Here is a 20,340-nt window from a genome sequence, read left to right on the forward strand (position 1 = left end):
CTGAGGACCTCCCTTCCCGGTAGCTGCAAGGCACCTACCTTTGCTCTTTACGCTTCTTCCTGCACGTCTTAGGTGAACTTGCCCCTTCCCCGAGCAGCGCTCTCTTCCAGGTAAGGTAGAGCAGCCAAGGGTACCGGGAATCCTTTTGGGAAATGGGTGGAGGACGCATTTCCCAGAGTGCGTCTGTAAACACTGGGGAGAGAGGAAGAGGGGAGATTTCTTTTACAAACAACTCCTGGGCGCATTCCTTTGTGAATCACGTAATTACAGCCCTCTCCCCAGCCTGAAAATGTTCTCCTCGTGGTGGGAGGTATTGGGGAGGGGTGGGTGTTACCCAATCCCTAGGAGGGAAGAAAGTACAGGTACCAAGGAGGCATCAGCTGGAGCCCAGCACTGGGGCTTGAACCCCAGACTCCACTTTGATGCTGGGTTACCCGTCGCCACATCTTCGGGAAGGTTTGCACAGAATGCTGGGCCTCCCCTGCCCAACCACTTCCTGCGGAGCTGGTTTTGGGGGGTCTTGGGGTGGATGCAGGGCCCTGGCCGTGGCTTTGGCCAGCACAGGCGGCTCTGCGCTAAATTACAGTGACGAGATGGGACAACACAAAAGCCCCCAAATCTTTTTTTAATAAAAACAAAACACACCTCCCAGCCCCAAGCCCCTGGGCTGCTGAATGGCGATGGCTTCCTGTCAGGATTAGCTGGGCTGCCTGGGCATGTGTGCACTGCCTTTCTCCTCAGGAAATACCTTTAGTAAGCCCTGGTGGGGTCCCCATGGCAACGCGAGAGGGGACCTGCTGACTGAGGCCATTCAGCTCCCATTGTTGCCGGGCCCCTTTGTGGGAGCTGTATTGCAGCCTCTCTGGCAAACACAGCAGTTTGCACCGTTTTGTCAGGCTGAACGTGGAGTCTTTACATTTTAATGGGCTCTTCTGGCAGTGGCCCATTTGCATGCAAAATGCTTCTTCTTATTTCTGTCCCTTTTCCTATTAAAAACAAAAAACAAAAAACAAACCCTACACTCCAAATCTCCCTGGGTCAGGGTCCCGGGGAACACGGCTGGATCTGGGTGTCAGGCCCCGCTAATTGATTTGGTGTCCCCGGCTCCCCTCCCACCCATGCCCGTGCGCCCCATTTCTGCAGCTCTCCCTGCACGTCGGGGATGCCTCGCGTCCAGGGAATCTCACATCTGGAGGGCTTCCTCCATGGACCCTCCCACCGTGGCTCCCTGGGATTTCGGTGAGAACCCCCTCTGACCTGGCCTTGCCAGACTAAAGTAAGTTTTCAGTTCCATTTCAAAGCCAAAGTAACGTAATAAAAACCTCGGCCGAGGGCTCCCGGAGCCCCACTGGGCTGTTCTGTGTTTCTTTTAAGTTGCTTTCAAAGCCACCCCGAGTTCCTCCCCCACCCACAATTGCCCCCTCATTTATCTCTGGGGCGTTTGTGCCAAGACTGTAAACATTCCTGGACCACCAGTTCCCCACGTTACCGAAGAGGATGGCCCTTCTCTCCTCACTTTCTCAACCCAGAGACGCAAGCAAAAAGGATTTCATAGGGATGACAGCAATGGAGAACCCCTGCCCGAGACAACACGCCTGGATTTGTGGAGGGCTGGTTATTCAAGCCCTACACCCTTCCCCTTCGGAGTGCGGCATAGGCATGACACCACACCTGATCTCAGAGGGTAGATAAGACATATACTTACGGACCAGCCCTCAGCCGAGCAGCTTGAATGAGTGCACGATAAAGCCATGAATTTTTTTTTTTAATTTTTATTGAAGTACAGTTGATGTACAATGTTGTGTTAGTTTCAGGTATACAGCAAAGTGAATCAGTTATACATATATCCATTCTTCTTTAGATTCTTTTCCCCATATAGGCCATTACAGAGTATTCTGTAGAGTTCCCTGTGCTATAACGTAGGTCCTTATTAATTATCTGTTTTATTATAGAAATATGTATATGTCAATCCCAATCTCCCAATTTATCCCTCACCCCGTGGTAACCACAAGCTTATTTTCTATGTCACATTACAAATGAGAGGAGGAATGGAGCCGCAGAAGTCTCCGGAGAATGAGTTTTCACGTCTGGGGAAGTGGTGGAGAGATAGGAAAACAAGGTGTTTTAGGAGAAAGCAAAATAAAGGGCAGTGAGGGTATTGGCTGCAGAGGTGGAACCAGAAGAGCTGGTGGGAGGAGGTAGCTGAGAGACCCCCAGGTCCTGGAGGAGGGGGACGCAAACTGCGCTCTCGGGGGGCCTGAGGGGATGGGATGCAGAGGTCCAGGAGTGCGATACTCAGGATGTGTAATCAGGAGAGCTGGCCCAAGGGAAGGGGTGGCCAGCCTCTTTGCCTCACGTTCTGGATCATCTCAGTGGATCAGGCAGGGGTCATCGGAGGGCATCAGTTCAGCTGTAAGCTGCACTCGAGAGGGAGGGGTTGGGACCAGAGAAGGTGTCAGGGATTGAGCCAGGGACCCAAGCAGGAGGGAGGGGTCGTGCCACATACCTGTGGCCAAGGCAGAGCTGTAGGTACCTCCCTATGCCACGTGTGCTGGGTGAAGGGCCCAGGACCCAGCAGACCCAGCACCTGGAGCCAGTGCTGAGCCCTGTTTTGTGACTTTGGGAGAAGTCTCTCTGCCTCCATTGTCTTGTGTCTAAATGGAATAAATGCAAATGAACATGAATGTGGATAAACGCGCCTTGTAAAGTATCAGGTGCCATACCGAAATAGGGCATGACTGTTGGTCCTGGTCTGCCACTGTCCCAGTGCCACCGCACCCACTCCACAATTTCCTCATCCGCCACGTGTGCACAGTCACACCTCCTCAACTCTGAGTAGCTCAGCATGGCTGGGAAAGTACATTTGTAAGTAAGAAAACAGAGTTATAAAGCAGTAGTTATGGGGCGGATGCAAAGGGAAGGATGAGGCCAAAGCACCCAACTGCAGAATCCCCTGTGAGAAGGTAGGAGACATGGGCGCCATCAGACAGGACCCTGGGGCCGACCAGAAAGCGTTTCCATTGTCTTCTGGAAGTCAAGGATTGCAAAGACAATGAAAATAAGGGCTGCCTTTCAAAGCGGTAGACCTGGGCTCCAGATGTGTGGGGATTGCAGAGAGCCAGGCCACCTGGGTGCGAATTCCTGCTCAGCCACTTAACTGACTAGGTGGGCCATCTTGGACACATCCTGAGCCTCCAGGTGCCTCAGGGTCCCCTCTGTAAAATGAGGGTGATAGTACCCACTCCACAGGGTTGTGGAGCAGCTGTCAGTTCTGCACCCACAGGGTAGAGATCAGAGTGGTTATCGGGCTTCCCTGGTGGCGCAGTGGTTGAGAGTCCGCCTGCCGATGCAGGGGACGTGGGTTCGTGCCCCGGTCCAGGAAGATCCCACATGCCACGGAGCGGCTGGGCCCGTGAGCCATGGCCGCTGAGCCTGCGCGCCCGGAGCCTGTGCTCCGCAACGGGAGAGGCCACAGCAGTGAGAGGCCCGCGTACCACAAAAAAAAAAAAAAAAAAAAGAGTGGTTATCAACCTCATAGGGTTGCTGTGAGGATTCAGTGATAGTGTGTGTTAAAAGTGTTCACGGGATGTGGGATGTATATAGTAAGCATACTGCCCGTATTGGTGTTACTGTTTTCAGAGTTGTTCAAGGATCCCAAGATAATATACGGGGAGGCGCGTGGTCAGTTGCAAAGCGCTATGCAAGTATGTTACTATTCCTTCCTGGGTTCGTGCAAAGTTGTGAGGCTCGGGGATGGATGACTTCCAGACCGAACTGGTTCTTATGGGACCAGGGCTGGTGAAATGGTATTTCAGTAATACATGTTCAGGTATATTCGTCCTTGTGGCATGAAAGGCCTGCATTCACAGTCTCTCCAGAGAAATGTGTTCCCTGGGACTTCTTGAGGGGTTCTGTTCTATCCCCCACCTTATAAGTTGAAATTATTTGGGGGGCTGTTTTCTACTATGTTTTCTTTTGTTCCAAGGAGGCCATGCATTCTGGCCTCATCTCCCATCCCCCTCCTCATCTCCCATCTCCCTCCTCATCTCCCATCCCCCTCCTCATCTCCCATCCCCCTCCTCATCTCCCATCCCCCTCCTCATCTCCCATCCCCCTCCTCATCTCCCATCCCCCTCCTCATCTCCCATCCCCCTCCTCATCTCCCATCCCCCTCCTCATCTCCCATCCCCTTCCTCATCTCCCATCCCCCTCCTCATCTCCCATCCCCCTCCTCATCTCCCATCCCCCTCCTCATCTCCCATCCCCTTCCTCATCTCCCATCCCCCTCCTCATCTCCCATCCCCCTCCTCATCTCCCATCCCCTTCCTCATCTACCATCCCCTTCCTCATCTCCCATCCCCTTCCTCATCTCCCATCCCCTTCATCCCGAGGCACAGCACTGCTCATAAGCACCTCATCCTTTTCCGCTCCCCCCAGAGTTTCGCTCCCTTTCCCTACCGTCATGTTCCCCTGTGCTGTGAACATCGCCGTCCGCCCTGACTACCAATACTTGAGTTCTGAAGCCTCAGAGCCTGTGCTGGATCAGCTGTCCTGGGCTCTCGGATTCTTCTCCCGTTGCCTCGTGTTGTATGATCAAGTATCGCATAAATCTTATCACCCTGGTTAGCACAAGGCTAACCAGCTCTTCTGCTGCTTAGTTTAATCCTTTACATCTCTTTGCACAGTAACAGGGGCTCACAGAGACACCTAATGACAGCCATTCTGGAGAAAGCCTCTGTCTTCTTGGATTTTTGGAAACTGGGGTTTCATCTTCTAATGACAGCGTTTGTATGGATTTGAGCCTCCTCAAGGCCATTCCCTACCCTACACGGTGCCCATGGCTGGCAGAAGACTCAGAGTCTAGAATCAAGAACTTGGATCTGATCTGATGAACCCAGGGCAGAACTGCCTGCTAGATGACAGTGGCAGATTTCTGCCAGTCCTGCCATAAGCCAAATGCTACATCCTGTTGGCTTGTTGGGAATTACAAAACCCTAGTATTTTGGAGGAAAGTAGGAAGGGAGAGGGACACAGTAGGGCCCCGTTAACGTTAATCATGTTCCTAGACTTGAGGGCACTGCCCCTCACCTCTGGCTGCTTCCTTGAGGATTACTAAAAAGTCTGGGTCCCCTGTCTGCTCCTAATTCCCCCTGGGGGATGGAGGGGCTCCATGAGAGAAGCAGGATTGGGTTGAATCCCTTTCCCTCCCACTAAAGGAGGTACCAGGTCCAGCCTGCACAGCCTTCCACAGTCCACCTGCCAGCTGTACCGTCCCAGGAGCTGCCCAGGACCACAGTGCTCCTGAGCCCCAGATTCAGGCAGCTATGCAGGAGCCTTTGTTCTCTCCTTGTCTTCTGGAGAGATAGCCAAGTTGTTGACGGCCTTAATCCTCTAAGGGTGTGCAAGTCAAGTCCAGCCCTAACCCTAAGCCTAACCATCTAGCTGCCGGTGGTGATGGTAGTGACTTTGATGTGGGTGTGGAAGCATGATGCACTGTTTTCCCACAGTGCACTCCAAGCGCACTGCACCCAGAGCCTGGTCACCACGGAATCCAGATACCAAATGTCCTCCAGCCTCTGTTCCCCATCTCTCAGGAAGCGTGGGACACATAAAGCACGTGTGTGGGTTTGCCATCTCCCTCAGCATCCCCATTCCAATTCATCACGTGCTCCAAGAGTTGGAATGTCTATCTAAGTTGCTGAGCAATAAACTGCTTTCTCTCCTTCATCGTTCATGGCCAGCCCAGTAAAGCTGTCAGTTGGCTCCTTTCTTGACTGCTAACAACATAGAGCCCTGGTCCATGGGTCTCGGCCAGAGAAAGGCCAGCTCGGTAGAGGTGGAGCCACAGATACAAGGGCCTTTCCAATGAGGGCATAAATGGGGGACCCTGGAAAGACCAAAAGAGAATGGAGAGTAGTGACGTGATTGTCGCAGGCGGCCGGTGAGCAGTGATGTCCTGCATCAGCCGCCTTACAGAGGAGTCTCCAAGGTCGGGGCTGCTACTCCAGGTGGTGACGTAGAGGGGCAGGGCCCGGTAAACCAGCAAGCAGTCCATTACCATTCCATCACCTCCTAAAAGAAAGCGGCATTTACCTGCTTTGTAAATCGAGACTTTGACACACATCCGAGAGCACCATTAGCCATGAAAAAAATCACCCAAGAGCCGTCAGCTGGTTTTTGGTTCTTCCAAAAATTAGTCTGTGCCAGATGCGAACTTCAGCTGAAGGCCTACTGAGTATTTTCTGAGTTTCTGACATGGTTAGGCACTGTGGAAAAAACTATGATAGGCAATTCTGCTCTGAGTTGCTGGCTGTTTCTTAGGCGAGACATGGACACTTTTGACAGTTAGGAAACAGTGCACCCAGGTTTCCATCAACCAATGAATGGATTAATAAAATGTGGTATATCCACTCAATGGAATATTATTTGGCCATTAAAAGGAATGAAGTACTGAGACATGATACAACATGGAAGAACCATGAAAACGTGCTAAAAGAAAGAAGGAGGACACACAAGACTGTATATTGTACAAATCCATTGATATGAACTATCCAGTGTAGGCAAATCTATACAGACAAAGCAGATCAGTGGTTGCCTAGACTGGGGGAGGGGGAGAGGACAGTGAGTGACTTCTCATGGGTACAGGGTTTCTTTTGGGGGTGATGCAAATGTCCTAAAGTCAGATGGTGGTGATTGCTGCATAATTCGGTGAATATACTAAAAAGCATTGAATGATACACTCTAAATGGGTGAATTTATGTGAATAAATAATAATTTATGGTATGTGAATTATTATCTCAATAAAGTTGTTTGAAAAAGCAACAGTGCAGCATGGTATGGAATTGAGTGTGCATCTTTGTGGTTCAGACAGTTACGGTTGTACAGAAAATGAGGGTAGAGACACTCGTGCCAGCAGAAGGCTTCCTGGGTGTCTTGGATGGTGCACTTTGAGTAGGTGGGTAGGAGGGCTCTAGAGAGATGCCTGGCAGTCTTGAGCAGAAGTAAGTTTCATCGTGGGGCATAAGTAAGTTAGTTCGTACAGGAAACATTCAGACTTGGAGCAAAAAGTGGGGAGGAGAAGGTCGCACGTGGAGGTGGGAACAGACTGTGACGAGTGTTGAATGCCAAGCACGGGGTTAGAATACATCCTCTACACAGCATAGGATATTGATCAGGAGAATGAATGGGACTAGCTCACCAGGGCCTGGAACATCAGGGGGAGCTTTACCTCCAGCGGCAGGGACAAGAAAGCTGGCTCTTGAGGCTTTAATAGACCACGTACAAGAGTTTTGTTCGCACGTCCTGGTTGGAATGAGCGGGAAGTTTTAGATCCAAGCTAGAATCAGCCAGAGCTTGGTCCCAGCAGGACCAGTCTCCCTTTGCTGCTTTCTCCTGGGGAAATGCCCGTGTGTGCTCCTTGCTACCTTTTTGTTTCTGGGACCTGTCAAAATAGGCTGTGATGCCAGAGGCTAAGAATTTGAGTTTACCGGAGTTTACTGTTTGACCAACGGCTGGTACAGATCACGAGCTGCAAAATATTTAATCAGTGAGGTCATTGCAGGGAAATAAGATTTGATCCACAGGAGCGTCTTCTGTTTTCCTTAAGGGTCAAGTCTGAACGGCTTTTCTTCTACCTTCTTTTGGCAAAACCACAAACCATTAAAAATGGAAAGAATAACTTTTTTTTTCAAGACCCACAAAAGCTTATATTTAATGAGTTGTGTGGTCTGCTCACCTTTGTGGTGTTCCTCTTGACCTGACTCACAGAAATAAACGAGTGCGGGCCTAGTGGCTTTCAAACCCTTTTAAAGCAGCCCTCCCTTTCTGATGACTCCATATTTACCCCAAATTTAAGACAGAGCCCTTGGGTCGAAGGGTGCCGGGGCCTGCAGCCTTGGCCTCTGAGCCTTATCCGAGGCCCCTCTGAGCAAAACTACTGTTAGTCCTTGGCTCCCAGGACACTCATTTCTTCATTGGTGAGGTTTCTAGAAGAAACCTGTTTGGGACTTCAGAAAGAGTCTTTTCGAATGAGGTGGTGAAGGAGAAGAGGGAGTTTGGAAGGGAAGATGAGGAAGAGACAGTGCATCATTGTTACGTTATTTATCGTGCGTTTATTGCCAGCTGTCATGTGCCAGGGCCCTACTGGGTGCTGGGATTTGAAGGTAAACGTGACACGTGCCCACACTCACAGCCCAGTCGAGAAAGGGGACTTTCCTTCAGTGTGAGAGGGGAGAGCACCTGACCCAGCGTGGAGTCAGAAAGGGCTTTGAGGGACTTCCCTGGTGGTCCAGTGGTTAAGACTCTGAGCTTCCAATGCAAGGGGTGCGGGTTCAATCGCTGGTCGGGGAACTAAGATCCCACGTGGCAGCGTGGCCAAAACAACAAACAAACAAACAAAAAAGAAAGAGAGGAAGGGTTTGAGGCAGTTTCCAGCCAGGCTGAGAACCGGAGGGTGTGTGAACAGAACCAGGCAGAGATGCAAGGCCCGGCCGGGCGGTGGGGCCAGGTGCCTTTCAGAGCCTCGCGCGTCAGGGGCCTGCAGGGCAGGGGGCCCCCTGGCGAGCCTCTGATGATGAATCCATGGTGAGAAAGAGGGAAGATTCCGAAAGGCAGCAGAAACTAGTCAGGTGGTAGATGGGAGCTGCAGCAGGTGTGTTCTTCTGGTGGGCCATGGACAGTGGGCAGATGATGCCGAGAGCAGGCTTGCGCGTCCCGAGAGGAACTAGGAGCTGCGTTTCCCCCTTGTTAGTGCAGAGGGGTCCGCCTGGGAGGGTGGCCTCTTTCTGTGTCCGGCCTCAGGCCTTCTTGTTAGCGTGAGTGCAGTGTAGCTGGTGGAGAGGGATGGGTGTGCGGATCCCCAGACTCCGGGGAAGGAGAGGTGAGGGGGAGTAGATGTGTGTGCCCGTGTGTCGGGGGGGGAGGGCAGGGGAGAGGAAGGTGGGGGGCTGGAGAGGGGGAGCCCTGCAGTGGGGTGAGGAGAAAGGAGCTTTGTGTGCGATGGCTTTTGCTGCCAGAGCAAGTGTGGGTTTTGTGGCAGCTGCCGGCCTCCGTTCCTAATATAGTCAAAAGGTCCGAATCCTCTGGCCCAACACCTGTTAGCTAGAGGCTCCCCTGAGCTGACCTTCCCTTGGGCTGTCTCTCCCACATATGCACCCCGTGCATCAGACCCATTGCGGGGCTCAGATCCCCCCAGTGCTGAATCACTTGAACCCAGACACCCCCCCCATGACAAACTGCCCCCCACGTGGACGGGGGCTGCTGGGTTTGTGACGGGGGGGCTTGTTCAACGGTTCCGAGGGGAAGGGGTTAGGCTGCCCCACCAAAAGCAAACGGGGTGTTCCCCTGGGAAGCGGCCACTCTTGGCAGAGAGCCGAGTGTGTGGGGAGGGGACGCTCTGGACGCACAGGGGTCCTGGGAAGGGCCGGCTGCCCCCCTAGGATGGAGAGAAACGAGCCTTGAACCGCTTAATGCTGCTGCAGCTGCTTCCTAACTTTGCCTCTTTCTTCCTTTGCCCTCTGGAGGAGTGGGGTGGAGGAGAAGCGATGGGGGTGCCCAGGTAGCCAGCCGTCTCCCGACTGACCCGTCTTCCCATTCCCACCTCCCCAGCTCCGTAGCCCCTGGGATGCTGCAGCTCAGTGCGGCTGGCATAATGCCCTTTGTCTTTCCCCCCTCCTCCCCCCACCCCCCACCCCCGCCTCGCTTCCTCTTCCCGGCCCCTGTGGCGGCAGCAGCCCAGCCCTGGGGAGCCCCCGTGGAAGTGGAGTCCCTCCTGGTCCACCCCGGTGACCTGCTGCAGCTCCGCTGTCGGCTGCGGGACGATGTGCAGAGCATCAACTGGCTGCGGGACGGGGTGCAGCTGGTGGAAAGCAACCGCACCCGCATCACGGGGGAGGAGGTGGAGGTGCGGGACTCCGTGCCCGCCGACTCCGGCCTCTACGCCTGTGTGACCAGCAGCCCCTCGGGCAGCGATACCACCTACTTCTCCGTCAACGTCTCAGGTTGGTAGCGAAGCCCGCCCTCCCCCTCCCTCAGACCCCCTGCCCTCCCACCCTGTCTGCTGGTTTCGGGGGGAGGCGGGCCCTCTGCCCGGCTGTGATCCGCCCCTACTCTGCTGCAGAAGCTGCTGCCTTCTAACATCGCTCCCTGCCCGCCGCGTGGCTTAGCTCTCAGGGGTGACCCGTGGTGCCGGCCTCAGGCCAGAGAGCGGGGGCTTCCGGGACCTACCTCGGAGGTGATTGCTGACACATCGGGGGCAGTGAGACGCTGTGATTTCTCCACCACAGCTTGCCCAGTCCTCCGGGTGCTACGAGGGCGGAGGCAGCTTCCACCCTCTCACTCCCCGGCCATTTGGACTTGGTACTTGGCTTAGTAATTAGCACCCCCGAATACGTGGTGAGGTCCCCGGGTGATGGGGGATGATCCAGGTGCGCCGCCGTATCCACGGCTTGACGGAAAACATCTGTCCTCCGGCTTCCAGAGCTGTTAGGGCAGCCAGGGAACCCTAGGGCTCTGTGACTTTGGGGATCTGCCACTTGTAGGATGCGACTTGTACAAAAAAACCTTAGGATTAAATCAGGTAGAGCTGAAATTGTCTTTAAGCCGTTTGTGCGTCCCCGGGTGCGGGCCTGGCATCTCCTCCCCCGGGCATCATCTAGAACCTGCCCCTAACTGAGGGACTTGCCTCCTTTTTTTCCCTCCAGACCCCCAAAAGCACTAGAAAGGACTGGAAAAAGATCTGGCATGAACCCTGATTGGTGACCACATGCTAAAAGGGGTGGATACTTGTTGGGGACAGGTGTTGGCAGCTGCGGACTGTGTTGTGGGCTCCCTGTCTGCTCTGGTTAAGAAAGGCAGCTCCCAGAGCTCAGCAGATGCGTGCTAGGAAAAGTCCAACTCCACGTCGTTCAGCCCATGGCTTCGGAAATGGCTTCTGGCCGCAGTGCCTAGATCTGGGGTTCCAAAGGAGGACCCAGTTTCCCTGGCTGCTAGTTCTGAGACCCAGCGCATCCAGGCGATGCTGAGTTGAGTGAGCCTCTGAATGCAGGGTGGAGTTAACTTAAAGAGAGCCCACCTGCCCGCCATGGAACTGCCCAGTGTAAAGGCTTCTTCTGGGCAGAGGAGGGCAGGGCGGTGGGGTCGGTGGAGGAGGGCGACACGCATAGAGCATGCAGTTCGTAAATAAACCGTGTCTGTCCCTCCGAGGGACAGGCACTAAGGGAGGAGTGGGACTGGGGGACAGTGCGGGGAGGGGTAGCTGCGGTCATCTATAACTGGACTGGCCTTTGTGTTCCTCGGGTGGCTGTTGATTGGACGGGAATCTCGCCAGCCCCTGTTCCCTTGGAGGGACGTCAGTGCCCCCTTCTCCTTCCCATAGATGCTCTCCCCTCCTCTGAGGACGATGATGATGATGATGACTCCTCTTCAGAGGAGAAAGAGACAGATAACACCAAACCAAACCGTATGCGTGAGACACTGTTTCCTACCTTACTGCCCTTTGGGCCTGGGTGTTGGGTTTGAACGGGAATGGGGGGGCTCGGGTGATTGTCTGGAGAAGGGGAGGAGGGGACATGTGGGGTCACAGTGCTTGGCTCTGGGATCCCTCGGGGGTCCGGATCAGTGCAGGCGTCCTCCCCAGGTGGTGGGCGGGTGGGCGGAGGCCCTCGCTCCTGAGCCTGACCAGGCCCTGCCCGTCTCTCTCGCTCTCTCTCGGCTCTCCCCGGGCAGCCGTGGCTCCCTACTGGACGTCGCCAGAAAAGATGGAAAAGAAACTGCACGCGGTGCCAGCTGCCAAGACAGTGAAGTTCAAATGCCCTTCCAGTGGGACCCCTAACCCCACGCTGCGCTGGCTGAAAAATGGCAAAGAATTCAAGCCTGACCACAGGATCGGAGGCTACAAGGTACCTGTGTTTATATGAAAGTTAGAGTCGGGGGAACAGGAGCCGCTGCTTAGAAAATCCCTATGTATATGCTTTAATTGTGTTAAATAACGCTTTCTATCTATAAAATTAAAAATTTTTCAAATACAAAAAAGTGTATATAAAGTTAAAACTTTTCAGTCTTTTTTTCTGTGTATACATACGGTTTTTACTTGGATGATCACGTTGCCTGTATAATTTCTTGTCAGTTGTTAACATTATAACATGAGTCTTTTGCCATGTGTTTGAAAGATAATTTTTCGTGGCTTTATAATATCCCGGTATTAAAATGTCCCATAATTTAATGAACTATTTTGCAGTGCTAGTTATTTTCCAGTTTTTCACTGCTGTAAATAATGTTGCGGTGAATATCTTTGTGCTTAAGTCTATGTCAGCATTTTAAAATATTCTTCTTTAGGACAGATAGAGGGAAGTTACTAGATCAAAGTGTAAGCATTTTTTAAGCCCTTGATGCATGTTACCCAATTACTTTTTTTTCCTGATAATTAGATAATTTTATCCATTCATTCATGTATTCATTTATTACATGAACATTTCTTGAACACATGTCTTTCCAGAAAATGTACTAGACAACAGAGTTCAAAGTACAATGGGAAGACATAAAATTTTACTGTGATGTTTGCTCTAATGGAGGATGATGTAATCAGTTGGAGTGCGATTTTATTTTTTATTTTATTGTGGTAACAGTTACTTTCTTAAAGAGAAAATGAGTTTTCCCTCCCATAGCAGAGTACGAGAATGACAAGCTTACACTACCTTTGCCAACAAATTTGATAGATGAGAGTACTGCATTGTTCTCTGTGGGCCCTTTTGGTTAGTAACGAACTTAGAATTTTCATGTGTTCATAAGCGATTTCCATTTCCTGTTGTGGGAATTGTTTATTCGTGTCCTTTGCCCGTTTACAATTCCAGGAAGAACATCTTCATCTAATCCCCCCTTTAAAGTCTCTGATCATCCTTATCGTTCCTGTTTCTCTTCCATTTCACTTAGCTGCTCTTTTCTCATTATTCTTGTATAAGAAAAGCAAAGGAGATCAGAAAAAATATGGAAACTGTTTAAATGAATTCACCCAACACTTGCTGTATGCAAGGCTCTGTGCTCTGAGTCTCACGAGGCAGTATCCTGCCCATGCAGAATTCTGTCTAATAAGATGGCAGATATCCGTGGGCACTGCACCTGCAAGGTACAGAGGGACGGAGAGAACAGGTTTGGCCAGAGATGGGGCTGGAGGAGATGGACTTTGAAATGAGATGTCAAGGGCGGACAGGGCTGGACTCTTAGCGGGGAGCTTTTCTGGCACAAGAACAGGGTGGACAGGGGTGCAGGGTTGGGGAAGTTCCCAGTATATTGGGGAGGGTGCAGAAGGCACATTTGTCCAGATCACGATGGCCTTGGCCTTTGTGGGGAGACTTTCTGGGTCCTCACACCCGTCTGCCTGATGCCTTCTTGCAGAGTTTAAATGGGCTGGGGTCACTGTGCAGAGGGGCTGCGTCCTCCGTGCTCTGATTGGAGGATAAGCGCCCCGGGGCACGAGCACCGCCTCTTCCTTCAGACCCGCAGTAGAACCCTTTGGCATGTTTCCGCTCAGGTCCGTTATGCCACCTGGAGCATCATAATGGACTCCGTGGTGCCTTCTGATAAGGGCAACTACACCTGCGTCGTGGAGAACGAGTACGGCAGCATCAACCACACCTACCAGCTTGATGTCGTGGGTAAGAAGGGATAGGAGTAGGAGCTTAGAGGAAAGAGCAGGGACGCTGAGCAAACAGCCTGGAGCCAGGTTTACTTAGGGTTGGAGTCCGGATGGTGTGGCATTTATTAGCTCTTGTCACCTGCCTCTTTCCTTACCTGTAAATAGAGGTGGGAGGATCGGCCATACCACAGACTCATTGTAAAGTGACAGGTGCTGTTGATAGTCTCTCCTGCAGGAGGTGACTGGAGTAGTGGTGGTAAATTTAGCTTAATAGTAGCTATCACTCCCTGCATGCCAGCGGTCTGCTGGGTGCAGTAACTATACCACGGGCAATTCTCCTGGCACCCCTGCAAGAGAGGCGATGTTGGGCTTCCCTGGTGGCGCAGTGGTTGAGAGTCCGCCTGCCGATGCAGGGGACACGGGTTCGTGCCCCGGTCCGGGAAGATCCCACATGCCGCGGAGCGGCTGGGCCCGTGAGCCATGGCCGCTGAGCCTGCGCGTCCGGAGCCTGTGCTCCGCAATGGGAGAGGCCACAACAGTGAGAGGCCCGCGTACCGAGCGGCTCAGAGAGGACAGGCCCCTGGTGAATGCAGACTCCGGGCGTTGCCTGAGACGCTAGGAAGAATGTCACGCCTCTGGGTGCTGTGACTGCAGCCTCTTCCTTCTAGAGGTTCTGAGTCTCATTCTCTAGCAACCTTAAGGTAAAGAGTTTCACAGCCAGCATTCTGCTTCGGCTTTGAGGCCATGGTCTTGTAAAAAGAAGCTTCCGGTCCAGGAGATCTGGGGTAGGGTCTGAGGTTCGATGTTTCTCACAAGCTGGTGATGCTGGTGCTGCTGCCCTTGGACCACACTTTGAACAGCAAGCGTCTCAGTGACTGTGATTTTAGCTAAGGACGGGTAGGCTGGGCTGAGGTCCGGGAGTGCTTCTCTTTGGTGGCCTTTGGGATGCCCTCTGTCCGCATCTCAGCCAGGAGCAGCCGTGGCAGAGCCTGACGAGCCTCTCCCGTCCCTTCCTCCACAGAGCGGTCCCCTCACCGGCCCATCCTGCAGGCAGGGTTGCCAGCCAACAAGACAGTGGCCCTGGGCAGCAATGTGGAGTTCATGTGTAAGGTGTACAGCGACCCGCAGCCCCATATCCAGTGGCTAAAGCACATCGAGGTGAATGGGAGTAAGATTGGTCCGGACAACCTGCCTTATGTCCAGATCTTGAAGGTAATCCCTGGCCCCAGTCTCCGTGGGCTGGGCTCTGAGAAGGAGGCCTGTATCTCCCGGGGCCCAGGTTGCTGTGGTCAGGCTCGGTGCCCGCGATGGGGCCCCATCCCTTCTCTTTGGATACAGGCTCCATCTTAAATGGGGACCCAGCCACATTCCACAGGACCAGTGGCAGGTCACGGGGTAGAGGCGTGAGGGGCACAGAGGGCTGGGGGTGGGCATTGCTGGTTTCTAAAATGCATCGATAGTGACTGTGCCCAAGCTTTCGGGTCAGCTACTCCAGGAAGGCGTTGGCATTCCTGCTTTTCCATTGCCCATGACCGCAGCCTTTCTAGGCAGCATCTCCCAGTCTCTGCCCTGGTTCCCAAGTCACGTTCTTTCTGGCACGTGGGCTGAATGACAGGCACGGCTTAGGTAGGGTTGGAAGAGCAAAGGCCACAGGTCAGTCCTCAGCGGTTTCAGGAGTAATTGGCATTTTCTTCCTTTTTCCTCCCACTCCCAGACTTTGATTGTCCCTGAATGCTCCATTAATCCAGGGAAGCTAATTGCCTAATTCTCCAGTGGATCTTGCAACAGGAAGTCACCAGAAGCTGGGAAAGTGGTTTCCCTCCTGGTCCCAGCATTAGACCTCATCCTCCCTGGCTTGGCCGTCCCAAAGATTTACCGGCCACCCCTCTCTTCACCTCGGGTGCTGAAACTGCCATGTAGGAAGCGGGGCCATGGCCTTGGCCTTGGCCGCCCTCTCCATTCACAGTCCCTGCCCTCGTCCTGGAGGAGGGGGTTTAACACAAACAGAACGTTTGCTTGGGGGCAGTGATGTTTTTCTTTAGTTTATTTTTCGGTCAACTGCTCTGGACTTTTAAAGTCCACTTGTTTTGTCCTAACAAGGGAAACATGGCGAGTCTCACTTCAGCCTCCCTTTGCCTTAGCTCCTGGGCCTGCATGGGAGCAAAATACAGCCACATCTCAGTGTCGGCCCAACTGATGGCGTGTCGTTGGTCTGTTCCAGCATTCGGGGATAAATAGCTCGGATGCGGAGGTGCTGACCCTGTTCAATGTGACAGAGGCCCAGAGCGGGGAGTATGTGTGTAAGGTTTCCAATTATATTGGTGAAGCTAACCAGTCTGCGTGGCTCACAGTCACCAGACCTGTGGCAAAAGGTAACGGGGAGCTGGAGGGACCCCTGTGCTGGGAGTTCGATTGAGGCCCCGAGCTGCTGGGGCAGGTGGGGAGGCCAGCGCCCCACTCCCCCTGTTACCCTGCTGTGTTTCTAGTGCCCGGAGCCATGGAAAAATACCCGGCCTTGGGAGGCTGGTTTGGTTTGGTTCTGTGTTGGTGTCGCCCCCTCTGTGCCTTGTGTGTGTTCCTTGGCTGTGTGTGGGGTGCGTCCCGGCTGGTCATGCAGACGGAGGGTCTGAGTGATGGAGAGAAGACAGGACCAGCGTCCGCAGGCGTGTGTGCGTGTGTGGCTGCCGCCCTCTCCATCCCTTCTGTGTGTGCCCTCTGGAAACCAAACAGCCCCCCACCCTCCGGGCCCCATTTCTCCATGCGCTCGCCGCCGCATGCCGGGCCGGGCCGGGGCTGCCAGCGTCTGGTGACGGGTGTAACCAGCCATTCGTGTCGTCTCAGGTCTGCCGAGCTCCTCCTCAGGGTCCCACTCTCTTCTTCTAACAGGTCTCGCGCTGCCTGGTGGTTTTTGTTTGTTCCTTGTTGCAAAGGAGACGCTGGGGAGCATTTCTTCCTCTGTTTTTTTTGTGGTTTTTTTTTTCCCCTTTTCCTCTTCCTCCCTCCCACCCTCTGCGCCTCTGAGAGGTCTCAGGTCCTGGGCTTGTCCATGTTGCTTCCGTTGTCTCTTCTAGACGGCCGGAGTTAATACCACCGACAAAGAGATGGAGGTGCTGCACTTAAGGAATGTCTCCTTTGAGGACGCGGGGGAGTATACATGCTTGGCGGGTAACTCTATCGGACTCTCCCACCACTCTGCATGGTTGACCGTTCTGGAAGGTATACACTGGACTTCTCCTCTCGATGTCCTGCCCTCGCCACGGGCACGGGGGGAGCATGCATCGCGGGGCTGGGGGAGACACAGAGCCGGGCTCCGAGGGCCGGCAGGTGGCTCCAGCAATTTGTCCGGCTCTGCAGGTCGAAGCCTCTCGGTTCACACAGGTGCTTTCCTCGTGATGCAGGAACGCGGAGGTGTCCCACCTGTGTGCCCGCCTCTGGCTCTCCCCTGGGCCAGTGTGATGCATGCGGATCTGGATTTAACCTGCAGCTGGGCTCTCCTCCAGGGCAGGCTCCTTCCCTCCTCGGGTCCGGCGGCCTTCCTTAACTTGTCTGATCCTTTATCGCCAGCACCCCCCAAAAGTCTCAGAAAGGCCCGCTCCCCCTGTAACTGAACACAGGCGCCCCGGAACGAGGGGCTTGCTCTTGGCAAGGGTCATGCTCTCCTTGCTCCCATGCTGCCACCTCAGAGTGAGCGAGGTTCCACCCAGACCCAGACAGTAGACTTGGAGCTGCATGGAGCGAGTCCTTTCCCAGGCAGCACAGGGGGCCTGATGGTGCCCATTTATCCTCCTTGGCTCCCGACGTCTCCTCTCTCCCGAGGGGAGGTGTGTGCGCTGGTCCGGGAAGGCAGGAGCCTGCAGCCTGCTCGGGGTGGTGGGCTGGTGCCTCTGCAGGGCCTGCACGTGGGCTGTGCGCTGTGCTGCTGTGGTTCCCGCAGACTCCGTCCTCTTGTCTTCTCTCTCCCTCTCTTCCTCTGATAACGCCCCCGCTGGAGGGAGAGAAGCGTTCTGTTTGTCTCCTCGCCACTGTCTTTGTCCCGTGTGTGCTCCCAGTGGGTTGTCTCTGTTTCTCGACGCTGGGGAAAGAGAAAAACAGAACCGCTTCTCCTTGTTATCAGCACTGCCATCCCCTCGTCAGGCCTCGGGAGGTTCCCTTGGGGCTCCTTGGGGGTCCTGCCTGGGGCCTCCCTGGGGGGAGGTCCTCGGGGTGCTGGCCCCTGTGGCTGGCGGGGGTCTTTAAAAGGGGAGGAGTGGGAGGAGAGCTGTGGGGGGAGAGGGACCCTCCCCTCATGGGGAATGTGTGTTCTGCGAAGTGGTGCTGCTTGGAACCCTCCCAGCCTCCACGTGGGAGGGAAAGGGGCCTTAAACTGCACGGGCTTCTGTGGGGATGGGAAGGGCGAGATTCTAAATGGAGAAGAGAATAAAACAACCCCCCTCCGTGTCCTTCTTCAGCTTTAGGAGTTAGACCTGTGAGTAGAAGCCTTAAGAGAAGTTTACACTTCCCATCTTTAGCAGTCCAGACACATTTGGAAATTAAGTTAGTTCTGCCTGTGGTTTGGTGGGGTGTGGATATTTACACGTCTGACCTGACACAGATGACGTTAGGTGAAGCTGAGAAACGAAGTCAGGATACACACTGGTTTTCTTCTTTCCTTCCCTCCCGTTCATTGTCCTCATGCTGTGAGTGCCACCAGATGCCAGGCGCTGTGGCCTACAGACATGGGTGAGGTGCCATCTGAGCCCTCAAGGTACTTGTGGGCTGTCAGGGATGAAAGATCGATAGACAGTTCAGCTGTCCCCTGTGATAGGGGGACACAGTGCTCAGGCACTGCAGAGAAGGGCCAAGTTTTCAATGGGGACACTGAGGAAGGCATCTAGCACAAGTGAGTTCTCAGCCATCTCCTGCAGGGCACCAGGTACCCTTCCAGCCCAGCCGTCCTGCTGAGCAAGGAGGGCTCCTGAGTTCATGAGGATGGGCTTCGGGTAGCAAGATATAGTCCATCCCTCTTGGGATGATACGAGTCAGGATCAGGAAGCCTCAGCGATCACAGAACGTCTGACGGGTGCTCAGTGCCAGAAGCCCAATCCTAGCTGGGACCTGGCTTGGTTCTTCTCTGCCCTGAAGGAAAGGAGATGGGTGTTGAGTTTCTTATGGAGCTGGGACCCTAGTGGACGGGCCCCGCCCCGAGCCCGCTAACACCCTGTTCACACTGACCCAGCCCTGGAAGAGAGACCGGCGGTGATGACCTCGCCCCTGTACCTGGAGATCATCATCTATTGCACGGGGGCCTTCCTCATCTCCTGCATGGTGGGGTCTGTCATCATCTATAAGATGAAGAGCAGCACCAAGAAAACTGACTTCCACAGCCAGATGGCCGTGCACAAGCTGGCCAAGAGCATCCCTCTGCGCAGACAGGTAACAGAAAGTAGATGGGGGGTTTGCACACTCTGACTCATCCTGTGCATCATCCCTGTGCCTCGGGGCCTTCCCCGGGACCCTCTAATGCCCTGTCCTCGCCATGGTGCCCAGCCAACTGCTTCGGACTTTGGTTTCTGGCTTCTGGGCCAGGGCAGGGGAATGTCCTGTCCTAAGTGCTCCGAGTCAGGCTCCAAGCTGTTCTGGTCCGTGAGCCCATCTTAGCCCAGCCACGGTGACCTGCTCACCCGGCATGTGGATTGGAAGATGGTTCTAGCTGGGCTGAGTGCACAGCTGGTACTGCGAGTTTGAACTGCCCCCGCCAGGGCCCGTTAGAGGTGCAAAGGTGGGGAGTCCCCTGGCGGTCCAGTGGTTAGGACTCCACGCTTTCACCGCCAAGGGCTCAGGTTCGATCCTGGGTCGGGCAACTGAGGTCCCACAAGCCACGAGGTGTGGCCAAAAAAATTAAAAAGTGAGGAGAATAGAGGTGCAAAGGGACAGAGTGGGGGAGAGGACCTGAGTTGGGTCCCAAGATGCCCTCCCTCTCCTGTGCACCCCTCATCCCAGACATGGAACGGAGGGTGAAGGTTTGTGAAAGGAAGCCACCTTTGCTAAGAGCCGGGGTAATTCTGGAAGGAGCTTTGGGAGTCAGGAATCCCTAATCCAGGGCAGGGTTTTCACAAAGAATGGGGACAAGAATAGAGTTGCTACTGCAATGGTAAGATACACAATGTCAGTCTGGAATGCTCATGTGAAAGGTGAGAAAACCGAAGCCCAGAAAGGCTGGTGGGGAAAATAAGTCAGTTTTAGAACCTAGATCTTCCGACCCCCAGTGGGCTTTCTGCCACTCTGTGCTGGGGAAGGAGCATCAGATGACAGGTACATACCTCTGCCGTTGGCGAAAAGCCCTGACTGGGGATGAGAGGAATCCCCGTCCCCGCTGGAAGGGTGACCCCACGCTTCCCCGTAGGTGTCGGCTGACTCCAGCGCATCCATGAACTCTGGGGTCCTGCTGGTTCGGCCCTCGCGTCTCTCCTCCAGCGGGACCCCCATGCTGGCTGGGGTCTCTGAATATGAGCTTCCCGAAGACCCCCGCTGGGAGCTGCCTCGGGACAGGTAACCCTCTCCACTTTCTGGGGAGCCCCCGCTTGTTCTTCTAACGCTGGCAGTTGTGTGTGCTCCGACCTTCGAGGGAGCGACGGTGCACCAGGTGCATCAGAAATGATGATTTCTACCTTCTGCTCTCGGTTGGGGGAGCTACGTGGAGGCGGGGAGGAATGGGGTGTCCTGTCAGGTTT

At 54.1% G+C, this 20,340-nt stretch overlaps 1 protein-coding gene across 5 annotated transcripts in view; it reads left to right on the forward strand.

The window, feature by feature from the left end:
* The window catches only part of FGFR1 (fibroblast growth factor receptor 1), a gene marked incomplete at its 5' end in the record, with an annotated part of 40,736 nt that overhangs the window by 16,118 nt on the left and 4,278 nt on the right, over nt 1-20,340 (forward strand). Inside the window, 8 exons of one of the 5 annotated variants that reach the window (XM_079726668.1) lie at nt 9,737-9,998; nt 11,375-11,464; nt 11,725-11,897; nt 13,526-13,649; nt 14,652-14,842; nt 16,702-16,846; nt 18,846-19,042; nt 20,013-20,158. In XM_079726668.1, the coding sequence (XP_079582794.1) occupies nt 9,737-9,998; nt 11,375-11,464; nt 11,725-11,897; nt 13,526-13,649; nt 14,652-14,842; nt 16,702-16,846; nt 18,846-19,042; nt 20,013-20,158 (1,328 nt within the window). Of the gene's footprint in view, nt 1-9,731; nt 9,999-11,374; nt 11,465-11,724; nt 11,898-13,525; nt 13,650-14,651; nt 14,843-16,701; nt 16,847-18,845; nt 19,043-20,012; nt 20,159-20,340 lie in introns of all 5 variants that reach the window. The other 4 variants (XM_079726669.1, XM_079726670.1, XM_079726671.1 and 1 more) reach the window with 4 other exon arrangements.

Source organism: Hyperoodon ampullatus, assembly GCF_949752795.1.
Source record: "Hyperoodon ampullatus genome assembly, chromosome: 20".
Lineage (NCBI taxonomy): Eukaryota > Metazoa > Chordata > Mammalia > Artiodactyla > Ziphiidae > Hyperoodon > Hyperoodon ampullatus.